At 54.5% G+C, this 18595-nt stretch overlaps 1 protein-coding gene across 1 annotated transcript in view; it reads right to left on the bottom strand.

Annotated features, from left to right (window-relative positions):
* The window catches only part of SCN4A (sodium voltage-gated channel alpha subunit 4), a 31133-nt gene extending 13041 nt beyond the window's left edge, over nucleotides 1-18092 (bottom strand). Inside the window, exons 1-13 of the mRNA XM_070393323.1 lie at nucleotides 17678-18092; nucleotides 17469-17587; nucleotides 17248-17337; nucleotides 16820-16948; nucleotides 16281-16372; nucleotides 13978-14292; nucleotides 13109-13172; nucleotides 12730-12871; nucleotides 11501-11710; nucleotides 10816-10969; nucleotides 8197-8435; nucleotides 6234-6407; nucleotides 4732-5088 (exon numbers count right to left, since the gene is read on the bottom strand). Coding sequence (XP_070249424.1) covers nucleotides 4732-5088; nucleotides 6234-6407; nucleotides 8197-8435; nucleotides 10816-10969; nucleotides 11501-11710; nucleotides 12730-12871; nucleotides 13109-13172; nucleotides 13978-14292; nucleotides 16281-16372; nucleotides 16820-16948; nucleotides 17248-17337; nucleotides 17469-17587; nucleotides 17678-17950 — 2358 coding nt within the window. The 5' untranslated portion in view covers nucleotides 17951-18092. The remainder of the gene's footprint in view (nucleotides 1-4731; nucleotides 5089-6233; nucleotides 6408-8196; nucleotides 8436-10815; nucleotides 10970-11500; nucleotides 11711-12729; nucleotides 12872-13108; nucleotides 13173-13977; nucleotides 14293-16280; nucleotides 16373-16819; nucleotides 16949-17247; nucleotides 17338-17468; nucleotides 17588-17677) is intronic.
* Nucleotides 18093-18595: the final 503 nt, after the last annotated feature.

Genomic DNA, 18595 nt, shown 5'->3' on the forward strand with positions numbered 1-18595 from the left:
GTCAGATCTCTGCTGTGTGCCTCGGCTTCCTCATCTGCATATGGAGATGTTTCCAGTTCCTGCCTCCTTGCATTGTGGTGAGCACACAGTAGGCACTCCAACATGTTGGCTGTTATGTGTGCAATATTGGAAGGCAGGGCCAGGCTCTTTCTCTGGGGGCCTTGGGGAGGCCCTGGGAGCCTGTCCATGGGAACCTCCCACCCTTGCCCATCTCTCTGCCCGCCTCTCACTGTCTGACTTTCACCAGCGTCCTCCAAGGGCCTTCTGTCATCGTCTAACCATTGTGTTAACATAATGCCTTTAAAATAGACAGGGTGTCCCCACAAAAAAGTATACATTCTTTAACAGCTGACAGCTCAATTTTGAGAAAATAAAGACTGCCTTGATAATTATTCAAAGTATGTATATACATTTTGGGGACACCCTATATATGTGTGGTGTCTTGTATATCTTCTTTCCTTGAGCGAACGTACTGGGGGGATTCTGCCCCATCTCCATACCCCCAGCTACTTTGCTGCCTTTGCCCCTCACCAAAATTTCTTGGTCTTTTCTTCTCTCTCTTGGGGAGAGGCATCCAGTTGCCAGAAACACATCTGAGATGGGAATTAGCTGCTCTCTGGGTCAGCAGGGTTTGCACACGGCTCTTGCCTGGGACAGAAATAGCCTCCTTGGGCAAGGCGGGGAGCGGGGGGACTGGAGGGGAGGGGCATGGACATCGTGCTCCCTGGGGGCTCTGAGGGATGGGTTACCTATGACTTAGTCATTTCCCCTCCTTCACAGGAGCCCAAGGAAGTGCCCAAGTGCCACGAACGCAGGGGACATGGGTACCCACACTCCCTGGCAGGGTGCCCTCATGCCCTCTGCAAACACCTGCCTCCATGAGCCTGGGGCGGGCGGGGGGGGGGGGGGGGACCGGGCCCAAGGAGCTGACATTGCCGCCTCCCTCGGCTGCTCCGCTCCCTCTGAGCAAAGTGGGAGAACCACAGAGCTGGACCAGAAAAGGGCGTCAGCAGTGGGTGAGGGAGTGCGTGCGGGGTGTGTGTGCGTGTGACACACACACAGACTCAAGGCAGGGGTTCCAGCCTCGAGCCAGACTGCTTCGGCTCACAGGTGACTGACTCACTTCCCGGGGCCTCTGCTTCCTCATCTACAAAGCAGAGCTGAGCACACGGAGCGTATGCCGAGTGCTGGATGAATGTAAACGGAGGCCAGCCGTCCCCATCCTTGCTGGTGTGGATGTCATCACTGTCAGCACTGCAGTTACTATCTACGTTATTGTCACGGGAGTTCAGAGACACAGGTTCTAGTCCAGGCTCAGCTTCCCACTAGCTGTGCGGTCTGGGCAGTGCCTCCTTGGAGCACAGAGCCAGCATCACCGGCCTCACAGGGTTGTGGGCAACATCAAGGATGATGCAAATAAAGCCCCTTACGCAGGCACCGGCCCCTGGCAGGAGTGTGAGGCCCCCGATGGGGATCTACACCACACACGCCTGTGACATTTGAACTCCCCTGACCTCGAGGGCCAAGAGCTTTGCTAATCACTGAGATGTGTGTTGTGTAATCCTCAGGACCACCCGGTGAAGTGGGTCATCCCCATTTTCCAGATGAGACATACTGAGACCAAATAGGTTAATAACTTGCTCAGGGTTTCCCAGTTAGTGGTGGCAAAGTAGGGGCTTGACATGATTTTGAGTTTGTACACAAAAACCCCTTGCAGAGCCTTTCTGTCACCCCCAGGTACTCAAACTACATGACAAACTGCTACTCAGAGACTGCTACCCACACCCTAATCCTGCCCCCGAGATCTGCCCAGACATCTTCCCTCTCTTTCTCCACTCCCCAAGACCCAAGACCTCCCTCCCAGGGACAACCAGCCTGGGGCCTCCTGTCTAGCTGTCCCTCATCCCAGGGTCTCCTCCTCAGTTGAGGTGACAACCCACCCCACCTATCTGCTCCTGCCCCCAGCCAGAGCTCAGCGATATCTGAGACGCGCTGACCCAGCAGCCCAAGGATTCCACAGGCCTTTGCAGAACATGTTGGGGAGGGAGGGGGATGGGACTTGCGTCTTCCCGCCTCTGTTGCCCAGGGCAGTGCCTGCCAGTCACCGCAGGGGGCAGCTGAGCACAGCACTCCGGGTAGGACTGACCCCCACACCACCCAGAGAAGGGGAGGAGTCAGGGTCGGCAGGGTGAGGATAGATGCCTGCCAGGCCCGAGCCACAGAAATGCTGGTCAGCTGGACCACAGCCCCACAGCCTGTTTCTCATCAGCCCCTGCACCCCTTCCCTGCACCAGTCCCCCACAAGCCAAGCCCAAAGTGGCAGGATGGATGCTGTTTGTGCCATCTCTGGATTCTCCCAACACCCGGGGCCTGATTCCCAGGTACAGAGGGTGAGAGGGTGGGAGAAGGCCAAGAGGCCCAGCAACCTCAGATGCCAACTCCGCGCGGTGCCTTCTTGCACACTGTCACGCCACTCCTCCCAGCCACCCTACAAGGTACCCACTCTTCTTCTTTCATGTAAAATTGGAGAGTCCAGCCAACCAGAGAGCAGTAATTGGTTCAAGGTCATGCAGATGGAAAAGGAGCTGGGATTGGAACTTAGACCTGTCTGATTCCAATTATTATGTTACTTTACCCAAAACACTAGGTTTCAACAGCACTGATCACAGTGCCAGCCCTGGGCCAGCAGCAAGAGCATCTCCAGAGCTTGTTAGAAACACAGATTCCCAGGTGCTGGCCCAGAGCTGCTAGATCAGACTGGGGTGGGTGGGAGGAGGCGGCAGGTTCTAAGAAACTCGCAAGCAACTCTTAAGCAGGTTAAAATTTGAGAATCATTGGATTAAACCACAAAAAATTTTGCCATTTTGAGGGAAACAAAAGAAAAAATAAACAAATGGGACTGCATTAAACTAAAAAGATTTTACACGGCAAAGGAAACCATTAATAAAACAAAAAGACAACCTACGGAATGGAAGATTTTTGCCAATGATATCTACACTGATAAAAGAGAAAGATGCAAATTGACCGTACCTTTGTGATGCCCACCAGCCAATCAGGAGTTAGTATACAAATTAACCCAACAAAGATGGCGGGTTAATTTGCATACACAGGTGCTGAGCGGCCGGGGGCGGGGCAGGATGCTTGCCTCATTGCTATGGTGACAACACAGGCATTCTGCATCGCCCCAGTTGCTCCGGGCCTCTGGGCAGTGTGGGAAGGTGCAAAGGCGGCTTCAGCCTGAGCGAAGGCAGTGCTGGCAGCCAGGGGAAGGAAGGCCCATTCTCGCACGAGTCTTGGTGCATGGGGCCTCTAGTATCTTATAAAGGGCTAATATCCAAAATTTATAAAGAACTCATACAATGCAACACCAAAAAAACCAAACAAATCCAATCTTAAAAATGGGCAAAGGACCTGAATAGACACTTCTCCAAAGAGGACACACAAATGGCCGATATAGGAAAAGATGCTCACCATCACTAATCATCAGAGAAATGCAAGTTACAACCATAATGAGATATCACCTCACACCTGTCAGAATGGCTATCGTCAATAATCCATAAACAACAAGTGTTGGAGAGGATGTGGATAAAAGGGAACCCTTGTGCACTGGTGGTAGAACTGCAGATTGGTGAAGCCACTATAGAAAACAATAGAGAGCATCCGAAAAAAATTATGGCCCAGCGATTCCACTTCTGAAGAAACCTAAAACACTACCTGGAAAGAATATATGCACTCTTATGTTCACTGCCACATTATTTACAATAGCCAAGATATGGAAGCAACCCAAGTGCCCATCACCAGAGGAGCGGATAAAAAAGTAGTGATGCGTATAAACAATGGAACATTACTCGGCCATAAAAAAGACTAAAATCTTATCATTTACCACAGCATGGATGGGCCTAGAAGGTATTATGCTAAGTGAAATAAGTCAGTCAGAGAAAAACAAATATCATATGATTTCACTTATACGTGGACTCTAAAGAACAAAATAAACAAACAAAATTGAAACAAACTCATAGATACATAGAGAACAGACTGATCGTTGCTAGAGGGGAGAGGAATTGGGGGACTGAGTGAAAGAGGTAAAGGGATTAAGGTATAAATTGGGCCCTGGCTGGTGTGGCTCAGTTGGTTGGACATCATCCCGTGCACCACAAGGTTTCTGGTTCCATTCCCAGTCAGGGCACATGCCCGGGTTGTGGGTTGTGGGGGTGTGCAGGAGGCAGCCAATCCATGTTTCTCTCTCTCCCTCTCCCTTCCTCTCTCTCTAAATAGAAATAAAAAAATATATTAACAACAACAATAAAAAAGAAGTACAAATTGGTCATTACAAAATAGTCATGGGGCTGTAAAGTCCAGTATAGGGAATATGGTCAATACTATTGAAATAACTAGCTCTAGTACTAGGTGGGGAATGGAAATATCAGGGGGAACGCTTTGTAAAGTATGTGAGTATCTAACCACTATGCTGCGCACCTGAAACTAATGCAAAATAATACTGAATATAAACTGTAATTGAAAAATAAAATTAAAGAAACAATTTGTCATTTTGGGGGGCTGAGGGGGCAGGAAGAGAAGAGCCATGTATCATGCAGTTCAACTCATAGGAAAAGGGCCCTCGCATGACAGCCCCCTTCAAAGGGAACAACGGAGATAAAAGAACGGGTCATGTCTTGGACACTTGGATTTCCTGGGCAAGGGTTGGGGGGCCACCCAGCCGGCCTCACTCACCACTAGGTTGCCGATGACCATGACCATGAGGAAGACGGTGAGGCACATGGCCTGGCCGGCCACCTCCATGCAGTCCCACATGGTCTCGATCCACTCGCCACACAGGATGCGGAAGATGATGAGGAAGGAGTGGAAGAAGTCATGCATGTGCCAGCGGGGCAGGCTGCAGTCCGAGGCGATCTTGCACACACACTCCTTGTAGCTCTTGCCGAACAGCTGCATACCCACCACGGCGAAGATGAACACGATGATGGCCAGCACCAGCGTCAGGTTGCCCAGCGCCCCCACGGAGTTGCCGATGATCTTGATGAGCATGTTCAGCGTGGGCCACGACTTGGCCAGCTTGAAGACCCGCAGCTGCCGGGCGGGAGGAGGGCAGGGGCGAATGAGGCCCAGGGACCCCTGGTCAACCCAGGGGAACCCTATCCTTAGGGGAAAGAATCATCTTGAACAGCTCGATCTCCCATTCCCTGAGTGATTGGAAGGCCTGTTTGCCTCTCTGTTAAATGAGAACATTCATATCCTACTACCTCATGCTCTTCATATGTTCAAAAGGGAAAAAAAGTCCTTATTTGTCAAAGATACAGATAAAGCTTCCAGCCAGTGTGAGTCAGTGGTTGATAGTCAACCTAGGAACCAGGAGGTCACAATGCCTGGGTGGACACCGGTAGGGGGCATGCAGGAGGAGCCAATCAATGATTCTCTCTCATCATTGATGTTTCTATCCCTCTCTCTCCTTTCGCTGAAACCAATTTAAAAAAACACCACATATTTAAAGATACAGATAAAGTGTTTACAAGTCAAATTATATGTTGGGATTTGCTTTAACATACTCTCCTCCACAAAAAGTGGGGGGACAGATGAAACAAGAGCAGCAGACTATTGATGGCAATTGAAGCTGGGTGATAGGTACACAGAGGTTTATTATACTTCACTAGAGGCCCGGTGCATGAATTCATGCATGGGTGGGGTCCAGCCAGCCCGCTCTGATCGGGGCCGGCCACAGGGAGGGTCCAAGGGCAGCTGGCGGGCCGGCCCCACCCCTGATCTGGGTGGGGGGCTGATCGGGGATGGGGCCAGCCAGGGGGAGGGTCTGCAGGTGGTTGGCCAGCTGGTCTCGCCCCCTGGTTGAACTCCCGGTGGAGGGGACAATTTGCATATTAGCCTTTTATTATATAGGATACTTTTGTGGATGCATGAAATGTCCTAGAATAAAGTTTAAACAAATAATAAAAGTGCTCCCAGGGGGTGGTGGAAAGGGCACTAATTCACAGCTCCGATTCTATCACTAAAGATCCTCCCAAGCCTTAGCTTTCATGGCTACAGGCCGGGCCAAAGTGCCTGTTCCACTGCCACCCAAGGTCACAGGGGTCAAGCTCCTGGGCTGTCATTTTGGCCCCCAGGAGCCCTGTGTGATAGGGGAGGGGGCTCCCTTTCACCCTATTTTCAGTAGGAAAATCCCCACCCTGCCCCTCTCCCACCCCAGCCCGGGGCTCACGCACCAGACGGAAGGAGCGGAGCACCGACAGCCCCTGCACGTTGGCCAGGCCCAGCTCCACCAGGCTGAGCGTGACGATGATGCTGTCGAAGATGTTCCAGCCCTGCTGGAAGTACTCGTAGGGGTCCATGGCGATGAGCTTCAGCACCATCTCTGCTGTGAAGATGCCCGTGAAGACCTGTGGGGTGAGGGGCAGCCCCGTCACAGGTCACAGAGCTTCCAGGAGCACAAGGCTTTGAGAATCTCCTACCCGACTCCCACCTCCTGGCAGAGCCTGTGGGGCCCAGAACCCTGAAGGGGCAGGTAGTGGTGCCCACGGCACCCGAGTGTGCGTGTGAGTGAGGGGTGGGATGGCCATTCCACAGAAGAGATGCGGACCAACCAGAGACCTGGGCCCTTCCGCTTTTGGCCATGTGACCGAGGGCCAGCCCTCAACTTCTCGGGGCCACTCACAGAATATTTAACACTCACAGAGGGCTTTGTGGTTGCCATGGTAACCTCATTGGTATGCTGGTTTCAGTGTAATTGGAAGGGATTATCACACCCGGCTCAGGAAAAGGAAACTGAGGCTCAGAAAGGTTAGCGGGAAGTGCTCGGTCGTGCTGCCCACATGGGAACGAGTCAAGTCTCAAACCTGCTTGATTCAGTGTCCTGTTTCTGCTCCCTACAGCCTCTACCCTCCCTGGCATGGGTCTCAGGACCCAGCCTCTTGGTGGACTTGGAAGTCTAGGGCAGGGGCCAAAAGGAGGCAAAGTTGGGAACAATGAGGAGGCCAGAGCTGCCTCACCCCCAAACACAACCCTCGATATGGCGTCTGAGGGCTGCAGAGTCCCTGAAAACTACCCCCTCTCCCCCAGGGCACGGCCCCCCTCCTGCCAGACACCAGCTGCCCTGGGTCCACAGCTTGCCCTGGCACATGCTGAGCCCCGCCCAGGAGCTGTCCCTGGCCATAGCAGGTGCCCAGTCGGCAGCAGAATGTGGGCAGGGGGTGAGCAGGCTGTGGGCCGGCCCCATCACGTACACCCCAGCAGCTGCACCAAGTCCAGAGCACGCCCTTGGCCCCTCCGGCCCAGCCCGGCCACGGCTGCTCAGGCATCTCCACGGCACAGACTTGCCTGCCTCCCAGGCTGGGGACTCCAAGGTCCGAATCCCTTGCTATCCACCCAGGCCTGTCCTTCCTCAAGCCTCACATCTCACTCTCCTAGGCCCCCCTGACCCTCAGGGTGGGGGAGCGTCTGGCCCATCTGCCATCCTGAAAACATTTGAGGGAAACTGAGAAGGGCAGGCAGGGCTGGAGGAGGAGGCGGCTTTTTCCCTTTGTCAGGCTCCACCGTGGCTGGCAACGAGGTGATAATACTCCTAATGGGTAGGGATCAGCAGGCGGATCAGTGTGTGTCAACAATAGCGGAGCAGGCAGGGCTGCGGAGGGTAGTAAGCCTGGCCTCGCTGGAGAAAGGGGAGCGGGCAGGGGGCTGAGGGTTGGGGGGCTATGCCCTGGGGACTCCAGGGTGAGCTGGGGCCTCTTGGGCCAGGGTGCCCATGGCTATCTGTCCTACTTCCGGGTCCATAGTCCCTCTTAGGCCCACAACAAACAACCTCTAAAGGTGGAGAGACCTGTCACCCAGTCCCCCGACCTCCGTTGCCTCAACTCCCCCATATCTGCATCCATGGCATGACCTGGACTCCAGATCCCCGGAGTCCTGATCTTAAGGATTCCAGAACCTCATCCCCACTCTCTCTGCTCCCAGCTATCCTGAAACCCAAATACATCCCGTGGATCACCCCATATACCTTCCTTATACATCAACTTATGTCCCCCACATGCTGGGAAAATAACCCTAGCCTGTCCACATATGCCCCCCAATAGTGCCCCATATTTCCACACAGCTGAGAGGGCTCCATCAGGCCCTGTGTCCTCTCTCCTGTCCTGCCTGGGAATGACCACCCCTCCCTTGTCCCCTCCCTACCAGGTTGCCCACGCTGAGCACGTGGTCAAATTCCTCTGTCATGGGGTAATGCTCCATGGCCATGAAGAGGGTGTTGAGCACGATGCAGATGGTGATGCCCAGGTCCACGAAGGGGTCCATGACGATCAGGTGGATGATGTTCTTGAACTTCATCCATGGGGCGCAGCAGTTCCATATGAGCACTTTGTGGGCACACTTGTACCACCACGGCGGGCACTTCTGGTGGGCCTCTTCCAGCTCTGGGGGTAGGGTGGAGTCAGACACGTGATGTGGATCCCCCTCTCAGTGGCTACCTCCCTCCACTTGGTCTTTGGGGATCCCCAAGCCCTGCCCCTTAGATCACATTTCAAACCCCACCTCTCAGGGCCCCCTACTCCAAGCCACACCTCTCAGTGCATCACCCTCAAAACCCAACCCTTTAGACCAGCCGTGGGCAAACTACGGCCCGTGGCCGGATCCAGCCTGTTTGAAATGAATAAAACTAAAAAAAAAAAAAAAGACCGTACCTGTACCCTTTTATGTAATGATGTTTACTTTGAATTTATATTAGTTCACACAAACACTCCATCCATGCTTTTGTTCCGGCCCTCCGGTCCAGTTTAAGAAACCATTGTGGCCCTCAAGTCAAAAAGTTTGCCCACCCCTGCTTTAGACCCTGCCCCCCAAAGACCTGCCCCTTAGCGGCCTTTGCCCCAGGCCCCTTCTCTCAATGGGCTAGTTCAAGCTTCTACCTTCTTGACACAACCCACGAAGCCCTGCCCCTCAGTGACTGTCACCCCTGCCAGCAGCCCAGGACAGTGATCCTGCACCCTGCTCTCGCAGTGCCTGAGGGTCCCTGGTGGGAGGTCACTGCTGGGGGTCGGTTCCCAGTTCCTCCTGCCGCTGGCCAGTGCCACTGGGGAGCAGACTGGGATCCCCCTGTGGGCTCTTTATCGCTTTGGCAGTAATGCCGGCCCCTCCAGACTGTTCCCAGCCAATCAGTCACTTCCCACCAGGGTGGCTTTCTGGAAATGTCCCCTGTTCTTGCCGCCCTAGCTCAAAAGCCCGTAAGGCCCATGGATAAAGCTGCTCCTCCACCTGGACTTCCAGGCCTGTGCTGCTGTGGGAATCCTCAGCCCAGGCATGATCTCATTTCATTCCCACCAGAACTTCATACATGCTGTTAGTGCCTCCATCTCATAGAGGAAAGGGGACTGGAGTGGGGCAGTCCCATGGATCCTTGGATTTGTAAGCATGATTGGGACACCCCAGGGGTAGGGGTGGCTGACTCTCACCCCCACCCAGGAGTTAACAACCTGGGCCTCTCATAAAGGCTACACATTCTAGTCCAGCGGTTCTCAACCTGTGGGTCGCAACCCCTTTGGGGGTCGAACGACCCTTTCACAGGGGTCGCCTAAGACCATCGGAAAACACATATATAATTACGTGTTGTTTTTGTGATTAATCACTATGCTTTAATTATGTTCAATTTGTAACAATGAAAATACATTCTGCATATCAGATATTTACATGACGATTCATAACAGTAGCAAAATTACAGTTATGAAGTAGCAACGAAAATAATTTTATGGTTGGGGGTCACCACAACATGAGGAACTGTATTAAAGGGTCGCGGCATTAGGAAGGTTGAGAACCACTGTTCTAGTCTGACCTTAACAACGCCACCCCACCCCCAACCTGGCTGCTACTGCAGGTGCTACTGCCAAAAATTCTCACAACCATCCAGCAAGGGCAGTGTTGAGTGATCTCCTAGGCCAGCTCTGCCCATCATTCTCTGGGGCATTCTCTGGCAGGGCACCCATACCTGGATGCCTGTCATACAAGGTTAGGTGAGATGGTGCCCTCTAGAGGTGTGCAAAGTCCTCTAGGACGGCGGTTGCCAACCTTTCAGACCCCACGGACCACCAGTTGGCAACCGTTGCTCTAGGACCTCCAAGTCCTTCCTGACACAAGTGGCCTGGGAAGGGAACTAGATCTCTTCTATGACAGATTTCCTTCCTTCCCTCACTCCCTCTCTCTCTCTTTTCTTCCCTCCCTCCTTGTCATTCATCCATATACCCATGTGTTTCTTCCCATTCATTAATCTTTTAGCCCATCCATCTATCCATCATCCATTCATCATCCATTCATCCATCCATCCATCATCTATCCATCCAGTTGTGTAAATCTATCTGCCTTCTTTTTATTACCTCATGCTTATCCTCCTCCTGAGACTTGGGGAGCAGCATGGGCATTTGAGGGAGTCTGTGACTCTACCTGGGCAGAGTCTGGCCTTTGGCCTTTAACTTTTACCCAGAGACATTTGAGGAGCAGGATCTCCCGTTTCCGGAACTTTGGGCCTTCCTGGTTAGTATTAGCATCCTGTCCTCCATTGCCTTGGCAGCCCCCAAGGCCCTCCCGGAAGCCCCCATTTCCCGTGGCAGCCTGGCCTTGCAGCCAGAACGGGGCAGGGTAAGCCAGGACTATATTTATCGTGGTCATTTCTTCGATGCCAATATTAAGTTACTGTCCTCCTGAAGCTGGGCCCAGCCAGCCCCACCCTCACTTCCCCAGGAGCCCAAGTGGCCTGATGGGCAGGACATGCAGTATAGGATGGGTATGGGCGAGCCGGGCACTCACCTTCCATAGCATCTGAGATGGCGCTGTCTGCGCTGCAGCTCGGCCGTGGGGGCCCCTTCTCCCCTGGTGATGTGTCCAGGCTGCCATTGCAGTCTTTGCCGTGGGCTGGGTCACCACCTGCCTCCGCATCTTCCAGAGCCTGGGCAGCCTTGGCCTGTGGACCGGCAGGGTGATGGGCATGAAGTCCATTTCTGAGTTTCCTCACGAACCCTTTAGGATAGGGCCTCTCTTCTTGGCCTGCACTGAACCTAGTGGTGGTCCAAAGTGACAGAGGACCCTCATCCTTGGAGACCCTCTACTCTGACGCCGTGACTGAGCCTGCACTTCGTGAGATGATGAGAGAGTGGGCACTGCTCCCTGGGGCCTCATTAGGACCTGCCCCTCTCTTGACAGGGACCCATATTCTGCCCAGAAGGAATCACAAAATCATAGGTATTCAAGCTGGAAGGCTACTTCTGATTCCTTGTCACATATGGGGAAACTGAGGCACAGAACTGCAAAATACTCTTTCTACTGCCTGGATGTCTCCCATCCGACCAAAGCCCCCAGCCCGGGGCCTCTGCTCCCCCTGCCTCCAAGCCCCGCCCCTTCCTCTCCCTCACCCTCAGCCTGCCCAGGAGAACCCAGGCTGAGGGGCAGGGAGATAGATCCCTGGGTCCTCCGCCTCCTCTCTCTGAGTCCAGACCTTCTCCATTTCCTCCTGATGCTTTTTGTATTTCTCCAGCAACTGCTGAAACTCCTCTTCTCTCTCCAGATCCTCAGCCATGTTGGCCTCGTTCTGCTCAGCGTAGGCCATGGCCACCACCGCCAGGATCAGGTTGATGAGGTAAAAGGAGCCCAGGAAGATGATGACCACAAAGAAGAGCATGTAGGTCTTGCCAGCTGCTCGGAGGGTCTGGGGGTGGGGGCAGGATGGGAAGTATCACATGGTGCCCGCCTGCTTCACCCACCACCCCTCTCCACACACCCATAGCCCAGAGAGGTAAACAGAGAGGGTCCCTCGGAGAGCCTGGTGATTTGAGGCAGGGTCTGGTCATCCTTGACAGGCTGAACCACACTCTGGGGAACTTCCAAATGTATACCCAGCACCCAGACTTTCCTGGTCTCCTGACTCAGAGAGCCCTGAGGACCAGCCAGACATCGTGAGGTCAGAGAGCCAGGAGAAAAAATGGTGAACATGGGCCATGGGGGCCTGAGTCCTAGCTTTGCCATGGTGCCTGGTGTCTAGTAAGAGCTCAACAGATAGTAGTTATTATTGTTACTATTTTCATTAATATCATCAGTGTTAGAAGTATCACCAGGGACCAGAAGGCATTGTCGCTCCAGACTCAGCCTGACTCTTCTGCGAACAGTAGAAGCTAAATAATTGTGTTTGGGGCCCTGGCTGGTTTGGCTCAGTGGATAGAGCGTTGGCCGGCAAACTGAAGGGTTGCAGGTTCAATTCTGGTCAAGGGCACGTCCCTGGGTTGCAGGCTTGATCCCCGGTCCCAGTCAGGGTGCATGCAAGAGGCAACCAATCGATGTTTCTCTGTCTGTCTCTCCCTTTCCCTTCCACTCTCTCCAAAGATCAATGGAAAAATGTCCTCGCGTGACGATTAGACAAGCAGTTAAAAAAATAAAAAATAAAAAATTGTATCTGGGTAGAGTTGAATTTCTAAGCTGCCCTGCGGTACTGCGAGGACTGGGGATCCGTGCTGGGCCTGGATCTCAGCAAAGGTGGAGAAGGATGCAGAGGCTATGGCTCAGATCTGGGCAGGTACCCAATGTTGGGGGCTCTAAGAAGCTGTCTGTATGTAGGGGCACTGAGGGGGTCCCCCAGGTGAGACAGCCCTGCTGGGGGTCCTGCCAGGCGACGAAGAGGCTGTGGGGATGAGGGAGGTTCTAGGGCTGAAGAGCAGGGCGGGGCAGCTGTACCAGCTGGAAGAGGTTCTCCCAATAGTCCTGTGTCATGAGGCGGAAGAGAGATAGGAAGGCCCAGCTGAAGGTGTCATAGCTGGTGTAGCCATAGTTGGGGTTCCGCCCAGCCTTTATGCACACGTAACCCTCGGGGCAGCGCCTGGGGATAGAATGGGGTCTGGTTTTAGGGAAGAAGGAGAGCCCCAACTGGGGGCCAAGAAAGGGGGCACCAAGGGGAGGAAATGCTTCAGTCCTGTGTCCCAGAAACAGGGAAATGTTCCATCCACGCCCATTGGTTTCCCCTCTATTCCCATCCTCCCCTGGTCCTTGGCCCTGAGCAGCCCCCCGTTTTCTGACACCCCTGGGGCATCTTTTCCCATCGCCCAGCACCACTCACCCAGCGTCGCTGCTGTTCCCACAGAGCAGGGCGTCGAGGGCACCCTCCAGGAAATAGAAGTTCCCTTGGGGGTCAGAGGCCACAGAGGATACAGGTCACCACATGGACACACCGTGGGCACATGTACCCACTGCACACCTGGGGACACATCTGTGTGGACTGCACCAAACAGCTGCTTCCTGGTCCCCCTCCCCCTCCTTTAGGGGCATCCCCAAATCTAAGGTCTCTGGGTAGATACACGGCAGGGAGCTCAGCTCCAAGTGGTGTGAGCTCAGTGCCTGGTGTGGTTGCACAGTCAGAATGAGCAGGGACACAGAGAGACGGGAGGAACATGTATGTGTGTGCATGGGGCTACCATGTGTCTGCGCAGGGCCCCTGACTGAGGGCTGAGGCTGGGGGACGAGGAGGCCAGACCCCAGGGTACCAGGCTGAAGAAGGGGTACCTGTTTCTAATTTGCCAGAAGGCATTGTGTAGACGAATGGTGGCCGTGGGAGAATGTGTGCCTTGTGTGTATGTAAAGTGTGAGTATGTAAACAGGATGTGGGTGTGTGGGTGCCTGGTGGAGGCCCTGCCAGGGAGTGCATAGGTTAAGGACGAGGGAACACGGACTGCTGCTTTATATAGTGGAAGCTTCAGGATTTTCCAAGCAATTTGGCATTTGTTGTCCTATTAACCCTTTGAGAAAGGTGTTGTCATCTCAGTTTTCCAGGTGAGGACTCAGCATCAGGGAGACCAAGTGACTTGTCAGAGGCAAGTGGGAAGTGATGGATCTCAGCTCAGGTCCTCTCCTGATATTATTTTACGGGGGTGCTGCCCTCGGGACTGGGACCGGCACCGGCCCCCCTGGCCTTCCAGCCTCCATCCTTACCTTCGTCACTGATGTAAGCATCCCAATCAAAGGTGTAGTTGCTGGCCCTGCTCTCCGGGCTGTCCCAGGTGTCATTGCCGTACCAGGTGTTGTTGCTGTCCCAGGTGTCGTTGCCAGACCACATCTCATTGTCGTACCACGTGCTGTTGGTGTCGTTGAAGGGTGGGGGCCACCGCACGCACTTCTGCCGCAGGTTTCCCATGAAGAGCTGCAGCCCCACCAGGGCGAAGACGCTCAGGCAGAAGACGGTGAGGATCATCACATCCGAGAGCTTTTTCACCGACTGGATCAGGGCCCCCACAATGGTCTTCAGACCTGACCGTAGGGTGGGTAAGAGTATGGACGGGGAGCAGGCGGGGCAGGGTGGTAACTCCCTCCCTCATCCTCCAAGCCTCTGCCTACTCCATCTCCTCAAGAGCTGACTTACCAGGGGCACCACTTCCCGGAAAGCTTCCCAAATTAACCCCACTCTTCTCTGATCACATCCTTAAGCAGGAGCCTTCGATGGCCACAGAGTCTCAGCCACCAGGAGAATGGGCTATAAAGACTTCACGGGCTGCTGCCTGACTCACAGAGCAACACACAGGACACAGTGGAGCGTAATAAATGTCACTAGGGCCTGGCTGTTTGCTCAGTGGTTAGAGTATTGGCTCAAGGACCAAAGGGTTGCAGGTTTGATTCCCGGTCAAGGGCATGTACCTCGGTTGCAGGCTTGATCCCTGGCCCTGGTTGGGGCACGTGCAGGAGGTAACCAATGATGTGTCTCTCTCACATCGATGTTTCTCTCTTCCCCTCTCCCCTCCCCTCAACTCGAAAAAAATCAACGGAAAAAATATCCTCAGGTGAGGATTAAAAAAAAAAAGTTAAGAGAGAAATATACATTTAAAAAATAGATATAAATAGAAAACAAACAAAAAAATAAACGTCACTAGGTCAGCATTCCCAAAGTGTGTTCCACAAAACACTAATCTCCCAAATTGTGCCCTTAAAGGGGAGCAGGTATTCAATAATGTTTGGGAAAGGCCGAGCTGTGTATTTCTCTTGGAGAGTCACTGTGTAGATCATCTAATCTAAGGCTCTGACAAGTCCTCCAGAAACAAACAAAAACTTCTAATACCACATTTATTAACGTACTCGGCCACAGAACCCCTTTCCCGATAATGCCTGTCAACCCCCAAGGAATAGCGGGGTTCACGCTGAGAAGCTCTAGACTGACTTTGTATGATCACCGCATTCGGCCCTTTGGATGGACAGCGGCATAAACAAAACTTAGGGAATTCCAGGGACCGATTCCCATCATTTATGGAAGAGCCCTTCCCTTGGGCCTAATCATAGCGTCTCTCGCTTCAGTATTAGTTTATTTCCTTTTCTTATCCTGGCATAGACAAGAGATACTCAGCAGCCTCCTTATGAAAGCCCGCCAGAGCTCCAAGGATGCTGCGAGTGTGGCATCGAGGAAAGGTGCTGTGGCCTTGGCTTCGTGGCCGGCGTTTGGCCTTCGGTCAGCACTTGCCCCTACTGGGGTCTCTTGGGGCCTCCTTCCCACACCGCAGTGTGAGGCCTTTGGTCTACAGGAGAACTCAGGTGCTTTCTAGCATGAAGACGGAGCCATTTCCCCTCCTCCCAGAGCCTGCTCACCATGCCTTGTCGCCTTTCTCTCCTCTAATGAGCCTTCTCCAGTTTCTACGCGTGCTTTTTTGAGGGTCTGGATGATCTGGGTTCTATTTATTTCCTGCTTCCTGATGCATTACTTTGGAATTGCCCGGCCCCATGGCTCAGTGGGCAGTGTGCTCCCTACGGAGCCTCAGGGCCGGGACTTTCCACCCTGGTCCCTGTGTGTCTTGGCTGGAGGTCGCTGCTCTGCACACTGGCCGCGCACTAGTGCTCTAAGTACCCTACCGATATTAAAGCATTTGATCCCCATAACGGCCCCAGGCACGGCACTGTTATTATCCACATCCTACAGATACTGAAGCACAGACAGGGTAAGCCACTGGCCCAAGGTCAAAGTTAGGAAATGGTGGAGGTGAGAACTGACATAGGCAGTGTGGCTCCAGAGTCTGTGCTCTTCCCCACTTGCTATGCAGCCCCTCAAATGCCCATCCTCCAGCTGGGGGCCTTTTCTCCTCTCTGGCCGTGGGACACGCGCTGTGTCCACGCTGTGGTGTGTGTCTTACACACTCAGCCTGGGAGTCTTGTGACCCTGGGTCAGGCTCCTGGAACTTGAGTGTCAGGTTCCAGGCCTGGGCATGAGGGTGGGGGGCTGTTGACCCCAGCGGAGGGTCCCTGCACCTCCCCAGTACCTGGGATGACTGTGATGGTTTTCAGGGCCCGCAGCACCCGGAAGGTTCTCAGGGCGGAGATGTTGCCCAAGTCCACAAACTCCGTCACGTACCTGGGTGGGGGTGGGGGTGGGGTGAAGGCTGTGTCAGAGCCGAGGGTAGGTGAGAGGATAGAAATCAGGAATCCTTGTAGTTGGGGTTCCCACAGGGGGCTGGGGAGCAGGTCACTCCGAGGTTCCTATGGGAGCCTGAGAGTTGGGAGAGAGGGCAGGAGCTTGGCTGGGGAGTGGGTATGGCCTCCCAGTGGGTGAGGCCTGGGGCTCAGGGCTGTTGTAGGCTCAGGGCTGCTGTGTGTGTGCGGGGGGCAGCAGGAGAGCCTTCAAGCCAGACCCTGGGATGGTGGCTCCGGAGTTGTACGTGTAGCTCACTGTCAGCACCCCTGCCCCGAGGCCCCTGCTGCCCACCCTCTGAGAGGGGAGCCCACTCAGCTGCTCTCTTTGAGGCCTGGCCCTCTCCGCTCCCCTGGCCACAGCCTCAGGACACCCTGGGCCCCTGCTCACGCCATCGTGATGACGCTGAAGTCCAGCCAGTTCCAGGGGTCCCGGAGGAATGTGAAGTCATCGATGCAGAAGCCTCGGGACAGCATCTTGATGAAGGATTCAAAGGTGTAGATCCCTGTGAAGGTGTACCTGGCGGGGAGAGGGCCGGCCAGGGCCAGGTGTGTCATGCCTGGGTAGGGGTGTGGGTGGCAATGATGGACCTCCCAGGATGGAGGGGCATAGAAGTGAAATATGCCACCCGGGGCTGAGGATGTTGGTGAGAATGACCGTGTGTGCCACCTGGAGGCTTAAGGTGTTGATGGGGTGATAGTGACAGTATGTGTCCCCCTGGAACACAATCCTCAGAGTGCGGACACCTGGGATGGGCAGAACCCCAGGGCCAGAGGGGTGGGGCTGGGGAAGGTTGTGGGAGGGGAGGAGAGACTTACTCCACATTCTTGGACCAGGAAGGCGGATCACTCATGGTCATGAACACGCAATTGGTCAAGATGGTGATCATGATGAACATGCTGAACAGCGTTGGGGGGAGGGTCAAGGAAAGTGAGGGAGCAGGTGGGGAAGGGAGGTGGACAGAGGGCCTCCTCGCCCACAGCACCCCATTTTGCTTATCCCTACCCCCGCCTCTGCCTCTCCCCTCTCAGCAGGATATGAGTGGATGAGCACCTTGATGGCGCCGCGTCTGATGACGTTGAAGGGGCTCAGCAGGTAGAGGGCGGGGGTGGCAGAGAAGCGGAAGATGGACTTGCCCTTGTTGAGCACGATGAAGGTCTGAGGCAGGGAGAGAGCTGTGAGGCCTAGGGACAGGCAGACAGACGGACGATGCACAGACAGGCAAAGCAAAGCCTCCCAGGCCCCCACCTTCTTGTCACTGTAGTAAGGGTCCAGGTCCTCCAAGGGAATGCCGATGACCTCTGGCGGGGGGTCCCCATAGATAAGGGGCAGGTTCTTGCCAGCCTCCAGGTCGCCCCGTGGCTTCCGCTCAGGCTCCGTGATCTCCATCTCCTTGTTCCGCTGCTGCCGGGCCGCCTCCTCCACTATCCGCTGTTCTATGGCTGCCAGGGACTCCTGGGTGAAGGGGCGCAGGCTGTGGGGGCCCACAGGCACCACGGTGGACAGAGACAGGCGGGCCATCCTTGCATCCTGGGTTCAGGGGCCAGGAGGGCAGTGGGCAACAAGGGCAGCTGTAGCGTGCAGGCCCCCAAATGCTGGGTGGCCACCCGCCCACGGGCCAGGCTGGGGGGGGGGGGGGTGTGCAGGTGCTGCTGGGATTGCAGGGTGTGCCTGCAAGGCCTGAGCGCTGCTGCTGTCCAGGTATTGGACGCAGGAGCATCACCCCCGAGCCCCACGCCACATTCTCCCCAGCAGGGGTTGGCTGCCCTCAGGACTGATGACAAACCAACCAGATCCTCTTCAGCCTTGGAGACTGGGGGTCAATGCCCCAGTGCCATCAAATGCCTCCTGGGCCTGAGCTCCGGGAACAGTGTGGCTTCAGCCTACAAGGAGAGAGAATCACAACAAGCTATTATACACACACGGCCTCCATGCCCACGTGGGGCAAAGAGGAGTCAGGTGTGAAATGTGCCGGTGGCCTGGTGGGATCAGCCTTAAGCACAAATGGTGGATGGATTTCACCTTGAGGGTCAACTTGGGTTGGCTGCTGTTGGCTGCCAGGAGATGTGAACAGAGACCGTTGAGGTTGCAGCCAGACTCAGTGCAAAAAGACTGCTGTGATTGATTAGTGATGTCTGCCAGGGGCACAGGAAGGAGAATGTAGTG

Source organism: Myotis yumanensis, unplaced genomic scaffold (genome assembly GCF_028538775.1).
Source record: "Myotis yumanensis isolate MYYU_CA2020_CCGP unplaced genomic scaffold, mMyoYum1.0.hap1 SCAF_16, whole genome shotgun sequence".
Taxonomy (NCBI): Eukaryota; Metazoa; Chordata; class Mammalia; order Chiroptera; family Vespertilionidae; genus Myotis; species Myotis yumanensis.